This window comes from Cydia fagiglandana, chromosome 16 (assembly GCF_963556715.1).
Source record: "Cydia fagiglandana chromosome 16, ilCydFagi1.1, whole genome shotgun sequence".
In the NCBI taxonomy this organism is placed as follows: domain Eukaryota; kingdom Metazoa; phylum Arthropoda; class Insecta; order Lepidoptera; family Tortricidae; genus Cydia; species Cydia fagiglandana.
In genome coordinates, this window is record NC_085947.1 from 1,481,214 (window position 1) to 1,503,773 (window position 22,560).

Here is a 22,560-nt window from a genome sequence, read left to right on the forward strand (position 1 = left end):
TTTTACGAAAGCGACTGCAATCTGACCTTCCAACCCAGAGGGGAAACTAGGCATTATTGGGATAAGTCCGGTTTTCTCACGTTTCCTTCATCGCAAAGCGACTGGTAAATGTCAAATGATATTTCGTACAATAAGTTCCGGAAAACTCATTGTTACGAGCCGTGGTTTGAACCCGCGACCTCCGGATTGAAAATCACACGCTCTTACCGCTAGGCCACTAGCAATTTTTTAAACTGAATTTGAAACTAACTCGACTAACTAACTTTTTTCAAACTAACTTGTAATTAAGAAACCCTGTCCATAAGATAAGAGCTCGCTATCTTTTTTTGTTGACAGCATTGCTATTCAAATCGGCCAGGCGGTTATATTTCCTTTGTAATTCTTTTGAAACATCGCTGTGTTGTGTTCTAAATAATTATTTCAAAGAATATGGTTTTGTAAGGGAATTTCAGCATAAGAAATGAGTTCTTAGTGAATCTCAAAATAATTATGTCCGTATCCCTAGTGTAAATGTTATTAGCGTGACGAGCGTTTGCGCAAAATTGTTAGAGCAAAGAGGTCTAGACAATTGTTGACAGACTGGCTGGTTTGAATCTTGAAGGATGTTTGAATAGAATGCTATGACGGTTCTCTGTCGAGAAAATAATATTGTCAGCGGAGGCTGTTTTTATTGTAATTGTATTCTTTTATTGTGTTGTATTTAATATTAAAGTATTTCGTTATACACAGTGTTTTCAGTGATTAATTTAATGTGTGAGGAGAAGTCCTCACAGGTTATGGGAAGCACGATTTCCTAAAATCTGATCGACCTAATCATGAACAAGGTACAACACTAGTGTAAAGCACAGAGAGAAATATTTTATGTTGGATGTAGAGGAATACGGCGGTAAGAACTACCTACGTATAACTTCCCACGTTCGTTCGAGTAACAACACAATGAGTACCAACATGTCGAATGCGGGACCGGGGCTCCCGAGCATAGAGAAATTGCAAGGTAACAATAACTGGAATACCTGGAAGTTTGACATGGAGTGCATATTGGTGCAAGATGATTTGTGGCAGTATATTGAGGCAGTTGCTGACACAACAAATGCTACGGCAAAGAGAAACGATCAGAGAGCGCGAACCAAAATATGTTTACTGATCGAGAGTCAGTGCAAGGTGCACGTGCGTAAAGCTACTACGGCGTACGAGACGTGGAATAATCTTAAAGCAGCTTACGAAGATAAAGGTATCAACAATAGATGTAGATTGTTGTCAAGGCTAGTGAGCCTAAAATTGAACATGTTTAATTCAATAACTGAATATATAACTGAACTGATGCAAGTTAGCAACCAACTAGCAGACTTAGATAAAGAAATCGATGACGAATTACTAGCAGCACTCATGCTACAAGGCCTACCTGAGGAATATGCGCCTATGAGGTTGGCACTGGAGAGCGCCAACATAACCTTAACTTCGGACTATGTTAAAACAAAACTGCTGCAACTTGATGAGAACAAAATGAGTGCAGGCCCAAGTAACAGGACTAGTTCGAGCTCAGCGCTCACTTCATCAAAGCATCACAACACTCATAAGAAATTTGTTCAGAGGAACAAAGAGTCCAAAGAGAAGAGGACTGTCAAATGCTTCATTTGCGAGGGACCGCATAAAGCTTGTGACTGTCCACACAATCCACGTCAATCGAAGAGGAATCATATGGCGACGGCACTAAGCAGTGTGGATCGAGAGAAGACTCATCAAGACGAGTGAATTATAGATTCAGGAGCGTCAGGGCATATGAGTTTCAGGAAGGACTGGATGGATAAGTTTGTGAACTTTGACAAAGAGGTAGAAGTGAGTTGCGCGAATGGAGGTAAGGTTTTTGGAGAAGGTTTTGGTATTGTACAGGATGATTCACTTGATATTAGTATCAGCAACGTGATGTATGTACCAGACTTGTCTTCAAATTTACTTAGTGTGAGCAATATGGTCAATACTAAAAATAATTTCTATAAAAGGGAACCCATGTGTAACCGGAAAGCATGATAGGGGCATTTATAAACTAACTTGTTCCTCACAGGCAGTTGCACTGGCGTCTACAATTGGAAACGAGATGGAGCTTTGGCATAAAAGGATGGCGCACTTGAGTGTACGTAACCTGACTTTATTGAGAGACAAAATGGCAACAGGGGTGAGTTTTTCAAACATTACTAACTCCAAAATGGACTGCGTAGCCTGCTTGATGGGCAAGCAGACTAGGCAACCATTTAAACGTAACCAGGCTACGAGAGCTGGAGAGCTCCTCGAGCTAATTCATTCGGATATTAGCGGGCCAATGAGTGGTAAGTCTATTGGGGGTCATAGGTACTATATAACTTTTATCGATGACTACTCGCGAAAAACCTTCGTATATTTTCTGGAAGCTAAAAGTGAAGCGTTTGAAAAAATAAAAGAGTTTATAAATTTAGCAGAGAAACAAACAGGAAAGAAAGTGAAAGTAATAAGAACTGACAATGGAACTGAATACGTAAACAAGAGAGTCGATGCCTACCTCAAAGAACATGGCATAAGGCGTCAGCTAACTATTACATACACGCCTGAACAAAATGGTGTAGCTGAACGTGCAAATCGGACGATTGCCGATAAGAGCCGAGCAATGTTACAAGAGGCAGGACTTCCCGTCAGTTTTTGGGCCGAAGCAGTAAACACTGCAGTATACTTAAAAAACAGAAGTCCTACCATAGCAGTAAAGGAGATGACGCCAGAAGAGATGTGGACTGGACGAAAGACAGATCTAAGTCATCTCAAGGTCTTCGGATGCAAGGCATATATGCACATACCAGATCAAAAAAGAACCAAGTGGGATCCGAAGAGTAAAGAGCTGGTATTTGTAGGATATTGTGAAGAGTCAAAAGGGTACCGGCTGATAGATCCTTCAAATGGAGAGCTGCATAGAGCCCGAGATGTAGTATTTTTCGAGAACCAAAAATATGAAGGAGGTGCAAGGGCTCATGATCCTGAGAAGAAGCAGCATGTTACAATTAACCTAGAAGATAATGTACAGCAACCGGTAACTCCACAGCTAAGAGATAATGTTCAACAACGGGAAACTCTACAGCAAAATGTTCAGCAAGAGCAAAGAGTTCAGGTAGAGAACCTGGAGTCAAATGATGGAGGTCATGATGCTCATATTGAAATATCTGATTGTGAAGAAAACTGGGCTTCGTCTGAAGAGAGATCTGATGAAGAAAATAGAGATATATCAATAGAACTTTTACCAGCTGAAGAGAATAGAGATACACAGATTGAACCTTTAGTGGGAGAAAGGAGATATCCACTCAGAGACAGAAAACCTGTTCAGTTACCTGATTATGTAACCTACCAAGCTACATCAGAGGTGGATGATCCGCTTACAGTGCAAGAGGCATTATCCAGAAAGGATGCTCAACAATGGAGAGATGCGATTAAGGAGGAGCTTGACGCACTGAAGACAAACGGAACGTGGATTCTAGTAAAGCCTGAACAAGCAAGCAACGTTGTTGATTCCAAATGGATATTTAGAATCAAAAAGGAGGCGGGGAATAAAACTCGTTACAAAGCTCGCTTAGTTGCACGCGGCTTTAGCCAGAGAAAAGGCATAGATTACGACGAGACTTTCTCACCGGTAGTGCGACACAGTTCAATGAGACTTCTTCTAGCTTTAGCAGCTAATCTCGGTTTAAAAATTCATCACATGGACGTAAAAACCGCGTTTCTAAATGGAAGTCTTAATGAGAGAGTCTTCATGCATCAACCACCACATTTCGAAGAGGAAGGGAAGGAAGACTACGTGTGTCTAATCCAGAAATCCCTATATGGACTTAAGCAAGCACCACGATCTTGGAATTTGAAGTTACACGCTGAGCTGGAGAGCCTTAACTTCAAACGATGTAAAAATGAATCGTGTGTTTACATAAGAAAAACAGAAAAGGACACGATAATCCTAGCTGTATATGTAGATGATATATTAATACTATACAACAACGAGATTGAGATGGAAAAATTTAAAGATGGACTAAAAGAAAAATTTGAGATGAAGGACTTAGGAAAGGCCGAACTGTTCCTTGGAATGCGGATTAAACAAGAAAACGGAAATATCCAAATCGACCAAGAGGAATACATAGACAAAGTCCTTCGTAGGTTTAAAATGGAAAACTGCAAGCCAGTTAGTACACCAGGAGTTCCAGGCCAACGTTTTCAGAAACCACAAGAGCCATATACACCTGATGAGAGTATACCCTACAGAGAGCTGGTAGGATCACTGATGTATATAGCTGTGTGTTCTAGACCTGACATAGCACATTCAGTAAATTTCATGAGTCAGTTTTGTAACTGTTATGAGGAAGTTCACTGGACTGCTACAAAGAGAATACTGAGGTATCTTAAAGGTACGAAAAGCATGGGACTCAAGTACTCCAAGGACATGACATACGGATATATACGAGGATTTGCGGATGCAGATCATGGTGGAAACCTTGTTGACAGAAAGTCATATTCCGGCAATGTCTTCATGATGGCAAGGGGAGCCATTTCATGGCAAAGTACAAAACAAAGGAGTATAGCTTTATCAACAGCTGAGGCTGAATATATGAGCCTATCCGAAGCTGCCAAAGAAGCCATATTCCTACAAAGGTTCCTTACAGAAATTATGGGAAAAGAGGAGTCGCCCATAATAATACATACGGACAGCCAATCCGCGATGGCAATTGCACAAAACCCAGTGCAACATCAGCAGACTAAGCACGTTGATGTTCGCTACCATTTTATTAGAGAAGCAATCGAAAATGGTGCAATTTCGCTGGCGTATTTAGAAACAAAGCGAATGGTTGCTGATATCTTGACAAAAGCCGTTGTTAGAGAGAAGCATGATTTTTGTCGTAGAGAGATGGGTGTGTGTTAAAGGTTGTTCGTTAGTCAGAGTGAAAGGAACCAGGAGAGTTTGGATGAGGATAGGATGTCTGAGGGAAAACAATTGAGGAGGAGTGTTAGAGCAAAGAGGTCTAGACAATTGTTGACAGACTGGCTGGTTTGAATCTTGAAGGATGTTTGAATAGAATGCTATGACGGTTCTCTGTCGAGAAAATAATATTGTCAGCGGAGGCTGTTTTTATTGTAATTGTATTCTTTTATTGTGTTGTATTTAATATTAAAGTATTTCGTTATACACAGTGTTTTCAGTGATTAATTTAATGTGTGAGGAGAAGTCCTCACAAAAATCCCTTACAAAATGGCACATAACGCAAACGTGTACGTCACGTCACGCTATCGAATGAAATTTTCAATAGAGGTACAGTCTGCATAGGTATAAGTAAGTAGTGTAAGAAAGATATATCTAGTCAGATAAGAACTCCAAAAATTGCAGGGACAAACTTATATTTATTTTAGTATCATTTACAAGAATAAAAAAAGTAAGATCTAGACATTCTCCCGCCGATCTTCCTTTGTTTTTTTTTCTTGCCTAACTTTTTTCTCCCTTGCTTTTTATTAACTTGCAAGTCGGGTGACAATGTAATATTATGGTACCATCGAGCTGATCTGATGATGATGGAGACAGCAACGCAACCTAATTGTGTTTGGGGTTTTTAGAATTGTCTCCATGAGCATTAGTTGCCTGTGGAAAGAAAGGTACAGTCAGCGATAAAAGCTTGTACCAAAAATTATTTCTTGTCAAAAACATTTTTCTTAAAATAAAGCCAATTCTCCATTGACCTTATGAACGCTCCCTTTCTCTCGCAGTTTCGAGTCTTAATTTCGATCATTAAATTTACTGTAACACTTTCACCAACTTACATAATCATGGCGAAACTGTTTTTTAAAAACTTCAAGGTCATAATTGATTTACCGACCGATATATGCCAATTCGAACCAAAAATATAACATAACCTTAATTAGGCAATGACCGTCGCTCGTCCATATCTCGCTTTTGAGGCTCCGTGGGTTCAGATTCTTCTCTCACTCTCACTAACCGTAAGCATGAGCGAGACGGCATGAGCATTTTAATTTTTTGCAAGTTTTAACAAAAGTTATTGACGAGATCGATGAAGGATGAAATCGTGCATTTTTTGAAACTATTTTCATATTTTGTGCAAATATTCGTATTTTTTTTCTATCGAGCGAACTTCAAAAATCAAAATTTCGTATCGATGAAGTTACTATTAGATAAAGGCCTCAAAATTGCAATTAAATTCAAACTAAATTAAATGCAACCGTATTGTTGTCTTAAAAAAGCGCTACGATTTTTCGAAAACTATAAACCTTAAAAAGAAGACTCTGAAATAACAATATTTATAGTCTGTATCTTTAGGTATTTAAATAAAAGTAAACAAAATTTACCCTCAAATCGCTCCTTCTGACTGAAGTAGCATGAAAAATAGAAACGTTTCCGAGAAAATACGATACAAAATAATTAGGTATGCACTATATCTAGGGTTGCCATAATTAGTCGGAACTGATAAGGGACAGTGGTATTTTAGAGCAGAGGTCGTCAAACTTTTTTACCTGAGGGTCATTTTTTTTTTTTTTTTTTTGAATGGGCTTACTCATGGCCTCAGACCAAAACGGGTCGTGATACTTAAATGCGGTGACAGTCCCGTATATACTGGACGTATGGCAACCATAACTATTATATATAAATATATATTTACCCGACACGTGTATACGAAGTTTGCCGGAGATAATCTATGCTACGAGCTCTCAATATCCATAAGATTTTTTTTTACAGTTACATATCGCGTCGCGAGAGTGACAACCTGTCGTGTTTTTTGTGATAAGTGATTAATTAGTGATAATAACAATGAAGTTATTTTTGTTTTTATTCTTAGTGCACCAGAGTTCGGCTATTATATATAAGTTAAATTGTAAGTTACATTAACTTTTTATTATTGTATAAAAAAGAAGTTTCGGGGTTGTTCCCATAGTAAACGTTGCTCAGTATAATCGTCCACCCTGTATAGGAGGCAGATTTTTTAAAAGTAGCTTAACCCTTATCTTGGCAAGGCTCAAAATATCTTAAATATAAACATTTATTTAGTTTTTTGTCACCTATTGAGCATACTAGACTATTAAAAAATAAGAAAAAAAATCCAGGATTTTCCAGTTTCGGAAAATCATATGTATCATATTTGATACAATGTCAATAACTCGACAAAATAGTTACCCACTTTTTAGAAGAAAAATGAAGATTTAAATAAAAATAAAACATGCAATGCAACATTTCTGCATTTACTGCTAATTAAACGCAATCTAAAGCATCAGATGACTATTAAACCTGTAAAAATAAATTATATCTACGAATACCTGATCACATGGGCGGAAAATTAGATCCCGTAAAGTTTCAAAAAAGTCGTCAGCAAAAAGTTGAGTAAAATATGAAAAGTAAACAAATAATTAAAAGTTAAAAAAAATACATTTTTTTACTTTGGGGCCATTTTTTGCCATACACATATTTTTCCGTGCTACGGGCTACGGCGTAGCAATAATGCTACAGCGTACAAATATATAAGTTAAATAACATCTAGTACTTAAAAAAATCAAAGTTTAATAACTAAATAATACGACAACTAATATTAAATAATTGAAGCATGTTTTGTAACCCACAAAAATAAAAAAATAAAAAAATCATTTAAAAATATTTTGACGATAACTTGGCAATGTATTAAATGTAATACAATCCTTTCGATATGTACATTTCTGAGTTATTGGCAGTGTATCAAATATAATACATATCAGTTTCATGTAAGGTTCTGTGTATTAAATGTTTTTAAATTCGAAGGCATTGTAAATATGTATGCACTAAGAGACAGTAAAGATATCAAAATGTAGATTATGGAAAAATATATACTAACATAAGAAATAAATGCAAAACTTCCAGTACGAACCGAAATCTATTGTTTCCGCGGCGCTATGTTGATTATTACTAATTAATTTACAATGACACTCGTGTCAATTATTTTTTTCTATAAGTAAGGAGGGTAGCTCGACATATTGATGGCAGAATTATTGTGTTAGGTAATAAAGTGAACCTGCTAGATTTTTTTAAGTTCCATGTATCACGGGTGTTACGATGCCAATATAAGGGTTAATAAAAAGATCCGATGCGCACGAAATAATTAATAGGGAGTTACATAATTATTTAGTGGGCATATGATTTTTTAAATTATACATACATATAGATGGTTAAGCAAACCTTGTCAGTACAAAAAGGCGGCAAAAAATGTAGGCGCGAAGGTTTAATCGTCCCTTAGAAAATATGAATATCGCGCCTTTTTCTACTGACAAGATTTTGCTTGACCAAGCGCTGGTGGCCTAGCGGTGAGAGCGTGCGACTTGCAATCTGGAGGTCGCGGGTTCAAACCCCGGCTCGTACCAATGAGTTTTTCGGAACTTATGTACGAAATATCATATGATATTTACCCGTCGCTTTTCGGTGTAGGAAAACATCGTGAGGAAACCGGACTAATCCCAATAAGGTCTAGTTTACCCTCTGGGTTGGAAGGTCAGATGGCAGTCGCTTTCGTAAAAACTAGTGTCTTACGTCAAATCATGGGATTAGTTGTCAAGCGGACCCCAGGCTCTCATGAGCCGTGGCGAAATGGCGGGATAACGCGAGGAAGAAAGAAAGAAAGTTTTATAAGACATGTAATTTTTAGGGTTCCGTACCCAAAGGGTAAAACGGGACCCTATTACTAAGACTTTTAGGGTTCCGTACCCAAAGGGTAAAACGGGACCCTATTACCAAGACTTCGCTGTCCGTCCGTCCGTCCGTCCGTCTGTCCGTCTGTCTGTCACCAGGCTGTATCTCACGAACCGTGATAGCTAGACAGTTGAAATTTTCACAGATGATGTATTTCTGTTGCCGCTATAACAACAAATACTAAAAACAGAATAAAATAAAGATTTAAGTGGGGCTCCCATACAGCAAACGTGATTTTTGACCAAAGTTAAGCAACGTCGGGCGTGGTCAGTACTTGGATGGGTGACCGTTTTCTTTTTGCATTTTTTTCCGTTTTTTTTTTTTGCTTTATGGTACGGAACCCTTCGTGCGCGAGTCCGACTCGCACTTGCCCGGTTTTTCTGATAATTTTACGGTTGTTTCAGTCACAGAGTTCAGCAAAATGCCGAAGCTTTTCCTGATGGACGATTACGATCAATGTGTGGCGCAGCCGGGGGGGACTTACTGCCTGGCCGACGCAGTTCTCTACTCCAAGGAACACTCCGAGCTGATGCAGATGATACTGGTGAGTTAACTAAGATATATGAGGCACCGTTGGGGCAGCGCTGGTGGTGGCCTAGTGGTAAGAGCGTGTGACTTTCAATCCGAATGTCGCGGGTTCAAACCCCAGGGGGCCGATTTTTGAAATTAGACCACTCGATTTTGTGTATATCGTTAAATGATATCTCCACTACTAGGCGTTTAAATTCTACTAATAGAATTGAAATCGAGTGGTCAATACCACAAGATTCCAAATTTCAATCGTTCGTATTTGAAAAAGTAGCATTTCTCCGTTTTCCACCGATTTTCGAGTGACGAAATCGAGCGATTGAAGTTCAAAAACCGATTAACCGAACCGGGGGCCGATTTTTGATATTTAACCAGTTGCTTTTCGGTGAAGGAAAACATCGTGTGGAAACCGGACTAATCTAATTTAATTTGTTAGCATGACGGACGTGCCGTTTTTTTGGGATTTTGAACAGCGCGCCAAGCGGGACGGTTTGGAAACTCAAAATCTCATACAAAATGACACTTAACGCAAACGCGTACGTCACGTCACGCTATCGAATGAAATTTATACTAGGTATTTTTTTAAACGTAAATCTAAAAGATCCAAGGGAAAAGATCATCCGGATGAAGACGTAACTCATGGCTCAAAAATCTCCGAACATGGTTCAAACAGAGCACACGCTCATTAATCCGCGCAGCTGTGTCTAAAGTTCGTAAAACCTTCATGATAGCCGACCTCCGGTAGGAGATGGCACTGGAAGAAGAAATCTAAAAGACTTTTTTTGTGATAGTACCAGAGCGGCTACCGCGAAAACCGAAATTCGCAAATTGCGGGGATCTTTCTCTTTTACTCCAATGAAGTCGTAATTAGAGTGACAGAGAAAAATCCCCGCAATTGACGATTTTCGGTATTGGCGGTAGCCCTATAGGTATATAATATACTTGTTTATTATTCTCATAACACATCGACAACTTCCTCTAATTATTACGCTATTATTCCAAGAACAAATGAATAAACATATATAAACATAAGTGTGGTGTGATATCGGGTTCACGATCAACCAAGTAATTACTGTTATTATGGGTTAAATACCGCTGTAATGAGCACTCTTTGGCTGCTCTGACCTAGGATAATATTGTAATGAATCTAGCCTCTGCCCCCAGCTGTGCGTAGGTTGTTAAGGTAACGTTCCAATTCAGACTGTACCAGCCATCAGGCCAGATTCGAACTTTAAGATACGTCAGTTAATAGACCTAGAAACGATATGCATTAGATATGTCAGTGTCAAATGTGATGTTTCTTCAAACAAGAACATCACTTTTGATTATTTCGTATATTTCTTGTATTTCAGGAATACTCAGAATACACGAAAAAGCATTTTAATCACACAGTGGTACACAGAGCGGTGTGCGTCCAAGAAACCTGCAAAGAATTCATAAAGAATAGGAGTTTAGAAAACGATACGGACCTAGGAATGATCCTTGAGGAATGCCTCGACGACTCTATGTGGAAGGAATACAGGCTTAATGCCAGGTATTTATTTATTTTCTTATTCAAATTAGTTACATTACACAGCATCACAGTAATACCGAGGCACTGCGAAACTGCAAAATAAAAGAAATAACAATACACATCAGAAACCAAACACTAAGTTTTGTATGGGAATAGAATTCCATTATAATTACCACAATTAAAGTTTCCCTCGTTTACTCTGAAATTTTCCTGAAATTATCTTGAGCTTTTCCAATTATTTTGATCTTCTTGTAACTTCTTGTAACCCGGTGATTTAAAATTTTGTAACAAATAATCTTATTCTATTCGTGTTTTATTCGTCCTCTACTATTTTTATATATAATTAATTTTGCAGGTTAAAAGAAATAAATTATTGTAAGAGGCATGGACAGAACAGATCACTCGGCGCAGGAGACTACATTATGGGCATTGTGTACTTATTGCTAATCGCTATCAACGCAGTCGGCACCGCCTATGATCTCCTTAAAGGCGAAAACGCAAGTAAATTATTTTTTGAATAATTTTACAGTTTAGACTCACTTGTATTTAATCACTCGCGCGACATGTTTCGCGACGCGGCGAGCAGCAGTACGCGATACACGGCCGTCGTGAACGCTGCTCGCACTGTTAGTGCTTGAGAAAGGAGACCTAGGCTCTCCGAAACATGTCGCGCGAGTGACTAAAAACAAGTAAGTCTAAACCGTATAATTATTCAATGTTAGTATGTCTCACAACAGCTTAAATTCGATATATTATTTTTATTGTCCTGAAACGCATAATCTTATCTTATAGTTATAGCTTTAAACAAGCAGTTCTTGTATAAGTTGTTTATACGACAACGGTTTCACTTACTTGAATTTTTAGTCGCTATTGGCGACATGTTTCGGAATAATATCCGTAATAGATTAAATTTGTTATTTATTTAATACCCAAAGACACCCAATAGGTACCTAGTTAACAAAAGCTTGATAGAGGCAGACCAAGAAAAGTCTGCTGCGGATTTGATAGCCCACGCAGTGTAAGTGTTATTTATACGTCATAATTTCATAGAAGTTTGATTGCGTGAGCTATCAAATCCGCTGCAGACTTTTCTTGGCCTGCATACCTACCTATATGTATGATAATGATCACTATATAAATGTTTTTCAGAAAACCCATATCTCTTGGCGTTCTCAATGCGCAAGAACTGGCGTAAGCTGGTGGCGCCAAGCGGCGTGGGGCCAGACCCTCGGCTAAACCGACTCACCGTATTTAACGGGCTCAGGTAATATCTGGTCAGGGAACCTGGGTCTTCTATAAGAACAGGGCTAAGATGGCAGTTATAGCGGCACTACTTTCGGTCCAATCGCCTCTCCTTGTTAAACAGACTCGGGCACAGAATAAATAATAGTACTAGGTACCTACAAAGCTGAAGCTGAGCAGAAGCTGGGCGTCCCAGATTCTGCTGGAGTGACGAAGCCCAAAAAGATCTGTCTGCCCTCGGAATACCCAACTGGCGTGAAGTGGCGCAGAGTAGGGCAGAATGGCGCTCTCTTGTGTCAGAGGCCAAGATCCTCTTTGGGTCACTGAGCCAGTGATGTATGTATGTATGTATGTACCTACAGAAGACTTCACTCTCTAACAAAACGCGTCTGTTACGATCAGTGTGACCTGTCTGAGGGCCGTCGTCTCGACTGCAATTTGTATTTGTACATGTATGGGAACTGCACGCCAAAGTTGCAGTTGGCATGCAGGTAGTAATAGTTATCTGTTTTACAAGGGGGCAAAGTTGTTGTTTAACCGCTCGTGCTAATATTGATACCCGAGCAAGCGAAAGATTCCAAAATTCGAGAAATGGAATGTTGAGCGTTGCGAGGGTTTCAAAGCACGAGAATTAAACAAAATTTGCTCCCGAGTGAAACACAAAATTTTTCACCACACCAACCCGAAGCAAATATTAAATGTAAAATATCAAACAAAATCATATCCAAATGAATGTTATTAAATATTTATCATCAGGGGTCGGACAAAAAGTGCGGATGACGTAAAAATGACGTAATCTTGCACACAGGATGATGTTTGAGTTTGTATTTAAACTTCCGTGTCACGTACCTCCAAAAACGGAAAATTGCCACAATATTCGAGTAAAGATGACATTTAGAGCGTTTTCTTATACATTAGTAAATATAAATTTTAGCTAAATATAATCGTGAAGATACAATAGCTAAACAATAACGAAGTCAATTTATTGTTCATCTGATTGACAATGTGTCAGTCAAAAACGTACCTACTCATTTCAAGTGGCGATATCGTTTAATAAAGAGGTTGATAAATGATAAGTGATAATTGTTCATGAAAATCAAAAATACTATTTGAAATCATCCTATAAGTGGTTTGACGTCATCCGCACTTTTTGTACGACCCCTGTTTATCATCCAAAATCATCGTTTAAAAGTCAATTCTACCAGCGATCGTGAGAAAACAACTCAAAATTTGCATTTTACTTTGCTTCTCATGTGAATAAAATGCAACTTTGCTATCAGGTTTTGAAGTGCAAAGTAAGCCTTTCCGAGCTGGTGTGGTGAAAAATTTATTAACTTGTACTTTTCTCAACAGGGCTATGACAATGATATGCGTCTTCTTCTCGCACACCGCGCTCGTGATGGTCTTCTCATACCTCAAGAACCCCTTCTACATCGAGACAGTAAGATTTTGTTTTAATGTAGTTTATATTTGAGCCTAATATATGTAGTGTCGCTACAAGCAGCTTACGAGTGTGTAGTAGGTACTTCATTAACAGTCAAATACTGGTCATGCCAGCGACTGGTTTCAAAACCTAGTAAGGTAAACGTACTGGTGCTTGACGCGGTCTCAGTACAAGTCATCTTGAAACTTAAAGTCATTGTCAATAGAGGTGACAGCAAGGTGTCATCTTTTAGGCATTAGCATGTACGTTCACCTTACGCAACCTTTGATGCTTCTATTTATGTAAATGTTTTATTGTAATGAACATACCTAATATTATTTTTTCTTGAAAATTTTTATAATCTTTTTTGGCATTTTTGTGGTAAAATATAGTAAGGGTTGAAAATACCCTGTATTGGTTTTATAATACAAATTTATGTTATCTTCATTCCAGTCATACGAGGATCCCGGCAAATTTATCCTCTTCAACGGGACCCTAGTGACGTATACGTTCTTCGTCATGTCCGGATTTCTGCTGGCCTTCAACTTCGAGCTGCATGCCGAGAAGCACCGAGTTACCCTGTGGGACTGGCCCAAGGGCATGCTGATGCGATGGCTGAGGTAAGCTCATAGTCAGATAGGATAGTTCCACCTTTGAGCTACATGCAGAGAAACACCGAGGTACCCTGTGGGACTGGCCCAAGGGCATGCTGATGCGAAGGCTGAGGTAAGGTCATAGTCAGATAGGATAGTTCCACCTTTGAGCTACATGCAGAGAAACACCGAGTTACCCTGTGGGACAGGCCCAAGGGCATGCTGATGCGATGGCTGAGGTAAGGTCATAGTCAGATAGGATAGTTCCACCTTTGAGCTACATGCAGAGAAACACCGAATTACCCTGTGGGACTGGCCCAAGGGCATGCTGATGCGATGGCTGAGGTAAGGTCATACTCAGATAGGACAGTTCCACCTTTGAGCTACATGCAGAGAAACACCGAGTTACCCTGTGGGACTGGCCCAAGGGCATGCTGATGCGATGTCTGAGGTAAGGTCATACTCAGATAGAACAGTTCCACCTTTGAGCTACATGCAGAGAAACACCGAGTTACCCTGTGGGACTGGCCCAAGGGCATGCTGATGCGATGGCTGAGGTAAGGTCTTGTCGATGGAGAAATTTCCAAGCAGATCTATGTTGTACCTTCTCTTTGACCGCCTGATTTAAGGCGTTTATTTTTTCTTTTATGCCCGTTAGACTTCCCTCTCTTACGAAAACATCACGTCATCACGTCTTACGTAAAAATAGGTACCTAACTTTAAATTACCTTTTATCGAAGGCAATACAGAACACTCTCGCTCCTCCCTCTTTCTTACCTCTATAATGACGCTCTTGTACTTACAGTGTTTTATTTCAAACATGGAAAAAACTACAGTCATCATTCCAATTGTCCCCAGATTGACCCCAACGTACGCCCTCATAATATTCACGATCATGACCTTGATGCGACACTTGGGAGACGGACCGCTCTGGGACTTGCTGGTTGCCAGCGAAGCCCCGGCCTGCAACCAGTACTGGTGGGCGCACTTGCTCTACATCAACAACTACATCTATGACAATTCGCATTGTTTCCCGCAGAGCTGGTGAGTTGCGATTTGTTTTTAGGGTTCCGTACACAAAGGGTAAAAACGGGACCATATTACTAAGACTCCTCTGTCTGTCTGTCCATCTGTATGTTTGTCACCAGGCTGTATCTCATGAAACGTGATAGCTATAATTGAAATTTTCACAGATTATGTATTTCTGTTGCCGCTATAACAACAAAAAAATATTAAAAATCGGAGCCTTCAGTGGGCGAGTCCGATTCCCACTTGTCCGGTTTTTATGTATGTACGAGTATGTTCCTCGAATCCTCGAATAAGGGATAGATTAACAGATTTTTGTTTTTCTTACGAAAAATGGGAGTAGACATCACAATTTCAAACCGACCCACCACCCATAAGTATGTCAATAGTCCGACAGTGGTCCGACACAAAAAGCGCTGGTGGCCTAGCCGTAAGAGCGTGCGACTTTCAATCCGGAGGTCGCGGTTTCAAATCCCAGCTCGTACCAATGAGTTTCACGGATGTACGAGAGGCCTTATCGGGATTAGTCCGGTTTCCTCACGATGTTTTCCTTCGCCGAAAAGCGACTGGTAAATATCAAATGATATTTCGTACATAAGTTCCGTAAAACTCATTGGTACGAGCCGGGGTTTGAACCCGCGACCTCCAGATGGCAAGTCGCACGCTCTTACCGCTAGGCCACCAGCGCTTATAATATGCTTATGGCATTATCCCTTATCAAATCATAATATTTCTGTCAGGTACTTAGCAGCAGATACGCAGTTGTTCGGCGTAGGTCTGCTCTTGTGCATCCTCTTCCGGAAATGGCGTCTCCAACTCCTCGCGCTCAGCGTGATGCTGGTCATCTCCATCCTCATTCCTGCAGCACACACCTACTTCCAAGATCTTGACGCGGTGGTCTTACACAGTCCAGAGTGAGTAATCCTTCTTGCTTTAACCTTTTACTAATAATGTATGGAAACTCTAGGGTCCATTTGCACTATCACACTAACCCGGGGTGCAAGTGGTGCTAGGACATATATTTAATTCTAGAATTCATCTTATTTAAGCCTGCAGTTGGCTGATGGCAACACCATCATAATGAAATATCAAGCTTCAGAAAATATGACGTTCATCATCATCATCTCAGCCATAAGACGTCCACTGCTGAACATAGGCCTCCACCTTGTTGGGGGGTGAATGCCATAATCGCCACGCTTGGCAGGCGGGTAGGCGATCGCAGTCGAGTACACCGAATTTAAGGGACGCTGCTGCCCGTCCACCGGTGGTCTTGGACGTAGTTTAAGGACATATCCGGGTCCAAGACATACCCGGATATACGGTCAGAAAATATGACGTTACAATATGATAATTTGCTAGTGTTGCCATCTTGTATGGCTGCACTTAACATTCACTGACTCTATTCTAGTATGGTGATCAACTGTTTTAAAACCGTCCGGTGCGATGGGTTCGAAATTAAGTCCGTCCTAGGTGCCTCTTGCAAATACTGAGATTAATATGCAACAAATAAAGGATGACTTACGCTAGACCGGGCCGGGCCCGGGCCGAGACTTCTGACATGTAATGACATGGCTGATCGGTGATCAAGTTAGTGCTTTCCATAGAAAACGAAGCGCCGGAAGCTCCGGGCCGGCCCCGACCCGGTTTAGCATGCGAGTCATCCTTAAACATAAAATAGCAACACTTTTAAGATAAAATAATAAGATAATGTCATTTAATAATAAGATCTATGAATGTAGACTAAAATGGGACTGGGCTGGTCACGTCTGCCGAATGCCGAATGAGTTGTGGGGCAAAATTGCTACAGAGTGGGAGCCCGAAAACTCAAATCGGGGAGTTGGCAGACCCCGCCGGCGATGGCGGGATGAACTAGACTCCTTTTTGAAGGAGTGGCCAGACACAGGAGAGGAAAGAGATCTCTGGAGAAATTGGGGGGAGGCCTTTGCCCAGCAGTGGGACACGTAAGGCTCCAAATAATAATAATTAGTACATTGTAGGAGAGGACGGAAAACCGCTAAAAGATGGACGAGTGAGTTCGAGGGCCGACACGTTAGTGGAGGCCCTCGAATAATGCGAGTCCATCTTTAGCGTTTCCGGCCGAGGCATTACATAGTGCTTTTCACGACTACTGCGAGGAAATAAGAAAACATTTACATAACTATAAGTACTAGCCCGCGATTTCTCTGGTAGCAAATGACTAGCCACTGCCTGTACTTAACTGTCTCTTGAATTTCGGTAGGCGTCAGCGTAAGAATATCATTTTCTTCACTAGAAGAACTCATTTTTATAGCGAGCGTAGATACACGTTTCTTATATTTTTTAGTCAAACACAATATACACTATCCAATTCAGTAAGTATTTTCAGATCCCGCCTTTTTTACTTTTTTTACCACTTTTAAGAGGCGTTTTTCTGTTATTTGCTTCAAACCGACTCTAAAATTAGAAGCGTTTTTGCTAAAAAAAACCACAAACAGCTACAAAAGTCAAAAACGCCTTAAGTGTGAACTGAATGGATAATTGTTAAAAAAAATGAAGTGAATGGTTTTGTCATTTCTTTTTTTATTTAAATAAGAAATTGGTTCTATAAATAACCTAATTTTATTTTTGAAGGAAAAAGTTGCGCAAAAAAAGACCTTTTATTGTTTTTTTTATGTTTTAAATGATACTCATTGCTGTAGCTAACTGTCACCAATGACAGATGATGATAACAATGAAACATTGTAGTAGTGGTGGTTCAGGTGCTACAGCTATTGCCTACTTTCCAGCTTGGTTTTATACCATCTATTGCTACATTTCCGAACAGTGGCGTGAAAAATAATGAATGTAGAAGATGGTACAAACTTTATAGAATAGCTAATAATACATTCTCCTTTTATTCAGGGTCTTACGTAGTATTTATCACACCGACGACACTTACCGGCTGGTATTTGTCCGCGGACACACGAACCTATCCACATACACGTTGGGAATCGCCGGCGGGCTGCTGGCCTACCAATGGTTGAAGAATGACCAGAAAATCTCTGCACGTCTGCAGGTTAGTACTTGTGTTCCTTTCCTATAGCGGATGGCGCTGGAGCTAATATACGGCGTCGCATGAACAAGAGATTTCCTTTGGCAGGATTGGTCCTTAAGACCCAGGGATGGATTCAAGAAGTGGAGCCACCGAGATTTTTGATGTAAATTTTTAGGGGGGGGGGGCTCTCAAGTTGATCTTGATATCTGTATCATTTAAGCTACAAGGTCAAGTTTGGTATCGTTTTCGTATAAATCGGGGGTGCCGAATTCATTTCTGATATCATAATGACACCATTCCGAAGTAAAAACACATACAATATGAAAAAAATACTTTTTTTTAATTCCTCTTCACGCTTAAACTGCTGAACCAATTTAGTTAAAATTTGGTACAGAGATAGTTTGAGTCCCAGGGAATAACATAGCATACTTTTAATCTCAATAATCATCCTTTAAGGGTGTGAAAAGGGAGGAGGAAATTTGTATGGGGATTCAATAACCGCTGAACCGATTTAGATAAAATTTGGTATAGAGATAGTTTGAGTGCCGGGAAAGAACATAGGATAGTTTTTATTCCAAAAAAAACCTTAAAAATGAAAGGTAAGGTGTAGGATTGTATGGGAAATCAATGAACGCTGAACCGATTTCGATGAAATCAATGTCTACATCTTTGATGTAGTTGAAAATGATACTAAACTTGACTTAGAACCTAAACTTAAAAAAATATTAAACTCAAACGTCGCAGACTCTAACTTCCTTGGCTATAATTTTGTATGGCGGGCGGCACGAGGCTAAGTATATAATATGTTGGGCATCGCCGCTGGGCTGTTAGCATATGAATGGCTTAAGAACGACCAGAAAATGTCTGCACCTACAGGTTAGGCCAAACTATATGTTTTTTCCCACTCTATCTCTAAATTCCTCTTGGAGCAAACTGAAATACTTAATAGGTTGTAAGCACTCCTGATCCTGAAATGAAAAGAATACTATGTACATTTCAAACCTCTTTATTTATTTTTAATTATTATAAAAATATATTTCAGAAATTCCCCTGGGTGCAGTGGTTGATGTTCCCCATCGGGGTGGGGCTGATACTCACGGGCGGTATCTTCTACATCGACGGCTTTGAGCCCTCCACCCTGCTCCGGGTTCTATATGCGTGCCTCCTCAAACCTATCTTCCAAGTGGTGGTCATTGTCATAACGTTGGGCTGCATATTCAGGGTTGAAAGTAAGCTAAAGCATAAGTTAAGAAGTACCATCACGCTCTGCGGTTGTTGAGCCATTTAGGGTCCCAGCTAAATTGGTCGTTTAATATTTGCGCTATGGAATATCCGATTTAGCTAGGACCTTAGGCTCAACAATCACGGATCGTGACTATACATGTCATAAATAAAGGCCCAAGGTCCTACTTCTTCAGTTCGATGAAATCTAAATCATATTCAATTGGAACAGAGTCGCTTTTGCTTTGTTTCGTTCAATTTTCAAACAACGCAAAATCAACTCTATGTCTTACATTATAGGGTCAAATTTCAGTGGCAAACGTTGGATTTTTCTCTTGTTTGGCTGGGCCTTAGGAGGATAAAGGAAAATTGATAAAAAGTCATGCCACTTGCTGGTATCTTTAAAATAGGATAATATGTTTTTTATAAAACAATTGACAGCGCCGGCTTACGGACTTATTTCCAGTACAGTTTATGTAAACCTGTTTATGTGCAATAAAGTGACATACATACATACATACATACATTTAAAACAAGAAAAGTACATACATCTTAGGGCCGATACAGACGAACTGCAACCCGACTGCATTTTGTATGGGAACTGCTCGCCGTCTGCACGCCAACTGCAACGTCGGCGTGCAGTTCCCACACAAACACAGTTATTCCATCCGACTATTCGGATAGTTTTAAAATGTCGGTATCCACTTGAGAGGACTATTACCTGGCGATGAATGGCATTGTTATCTTTTGTTAAACTAAACCGCTAATTACCTGTGCAAAATGAAATGCAATATAACATCAAAAGATTCCATACAGATAACAACAATAATGTAACAAAAGTTAGCAATGCGATTCATCGGCAGGTAATCTCTCAAGTGGATTCCGACATTTGAAAACCGTACGACTATATAGTTTGGTCTAATAAGGGTAAATCATCTCTACTACTCCCGACGACCTTATACTTATACTTATGTGTTGGCTTTCAGATACGTACCGCGGCATCGTCGAGTGGCGTGGTTTCTCATGGATGGCCCGTTGCACGTACAGCGCTTTCTTGGTGCACGGCGCGATACAGCGAGGCCTGATTGGTGCCGGGCGACAGCCTACATTCATGTCTGACTATTATGTCGTACGTACTGTTCTGCAGACCTTGCACTATAACGTACGCCCATGTCCTTAAAACACATTAAGCGTCGGTTGCACCAAACTGTTTGTATCGTTAAAGAGCTCGCAAAATTTTTATGTATGGAAAGTTTGACGGCTGACGTTGATCAGTTTGTCGAATGTGGTTGGTGCAACTCTGGCCCTTAGTCTATTTGGATATCAGTGGATTAGGGGCCCTAGCCAAGGTGACAATTTTTTTTAACCGACTTTAAAAAAGGTGGAGGTTATCAATTCGACCGTATTGTTTTGGTAGTAAAATACTTAATTGTACAAAAAGAAACATAAAACATGAAAGAACACACATCATTTATACAAAGGCGAACTTATCCCTTTCCCTTTCTGTATTTTTGTATGTATGTAAGTAAGTACCTAAGTAACAGTTTATTGTACGGAAGAGAGAAGTAAAGGTACATCAGATAGAATATAAATATAGTACAAGGGCGAACTTATCCCTAAGAAGAATATCTTCCAGTACCTATGTTACTTCAGTCAGATGCGAACGAAAAGTTTGTCGATTTGGCTAGGGCTCTTTTTCTGATAAATGCTTAAATATACTCATAAAATTATCGATTTGATAAAAATTTCCACGTATTTCCAACAGTTAACAATTCTCGCATCGACCATCTTCCTTTCATACGGGCTTGGCGCGCTGCTGTGGATCGCCGTGGAGTCTCCGCTCGCTCAGGTTTCTAAAACGGCCCTCGCGCCGCCCCGACGAGTGAAGGTGGAACCGAATGAAGAGGTCACTTCTAAAGTCTGAGCTCACCGTTATTATAACTGTTACTATTTCTTATTCTTTGTAACGGTTTTGTTTTGTTTTAAAAATAAAATGTATAAAAGTTATTTAAGTTGTCATATTATTCGCCTTTGTACCTTATTTAAGTTGTCATTTATTCCATACATATTGGAGCATTCCACGGGCTGTCCCGTACAAACGCATTTTATTTCCTGTGTTGCGACTTTTTTCTCGGCATTTAAAGCAGGCGATTATTTTTCTGTGCATATTTTTGACCATTGTCATAGAAAAGGAAACTCTTAATACCTTTAAATCTTCAGAAACTTCGCGTTTGTACGGGACAACGGTAGACAATTTCATGGAATGCTCCATTATTCGCCTTTGTACCTAACTTTATATTTCTGTAAATATTATGTAAACCTGTGATTACTGCTACTACTACAACATATACCAGTGCCCAGTTTATCAAAAGCTTGTAATACAAGGAAGTCCATTTCTAACTAAAGCTGTAAAAAGCTTCCACTTGTAATACAAGTTACAAGCTTTTGATAAACATATTGAAAATAACGTTTAGTTTTATTATTGAAACCGAAACCTTTTTATCTTCAAGTATTCACCCAGGCCTATTAATTAGCTTTAAATACCTAGGTTTATGGATAGTTTAAGAAATAAAACATAATTTATAGTATATCTTTAAATAACGTATCTACAGTCGACGTCAAAGATATGTTAACAGTTTTGCACCTTACTCCTTTGTAATAAGGCGATAAATGTAAACATATTTTTGACGTCGACTGTCCAAACAGCAACACTCCTAACTCTACATCGGTGGACCTTATTACAAAAGGCATAAGGTCTATATGCAGTTAACAGCGATGGTACCTATATTTAGCTATTATAATGTTCTGACGTTTTCTACTAATATATTATGTAAATAACTATGTGACTTCGCAAAACCGCAGCCAAATAACACTAGACCCTACCATAGAGTTTGTTAGCCGCTCCTAACACTCCGCACCCTGGAGCTCAAGCAACCTTACTCACGGACAGGAACACAACACTATGAGTAGGTATTGAGTAGGGCCATAGAGAAATATAGTAAGACAAGAGTGCTCACTCCATACATCAGTTTTGGTACCAAAAATATTATTAGTATTTTCATAGTCGACATCTAGCATCGAATAGCGGAATTATCAGTACTGCTACTTGACAATAGATGTAGCGGCGACCGAAAAGTCTAATGCTCAAAAATTTTCAGCTAATATTATAAACGGATTAACCGGAACTCTATTTTCAACTCCTTCTGCTTCTAATATTAGTTGTAAATTGTTGTTCAATACAATTTTCATTGGTCGCCACTTGAGAGACATCTAGTATCCAGTAGCGGT

At 39.6% G+C, this 22,560-nt stretch overlaps 1 protein-coding gene across 1 annotated transcript; it reads left to right on the forward strand.

Moving 5' to 3' along the window:
• Nucleotides 1-6,757: 6,757 nt before the first annotated feature.
• LOC134672189 (nose resistant to fluoxetine protein 6-like) lies at nt 6,758-21,196 on the forward strand. Its single transcript, XM_063530088.1, has 13 exons — nt 6,758-6,878; nt 9,118-9,257; nt 10,594-10,775; nt 11,110-11,255; nt 11,904-12,018; nt 13,350-13,437; nt 13,873-14,039; nt 14,871-15,056; nt 15,779-15,952; nt 17,919-18,072; nt 19,094-19,280; nt 20,259-20,434; nt 21,038-21,196. The coding sequence occupies exons 1-13, from the start codon at nt 6,815-6,817 to the stop codon at nt 21,194-21,196; spliced, it is 1,938 nt and encodes a 645-aa protein (XP_063386158.1). The 5' UTR covers nt 6,758-6,814.
• The last annotated feature ends 1,364 nt before the right edge of the window (nt 21,197-22,560 follow it).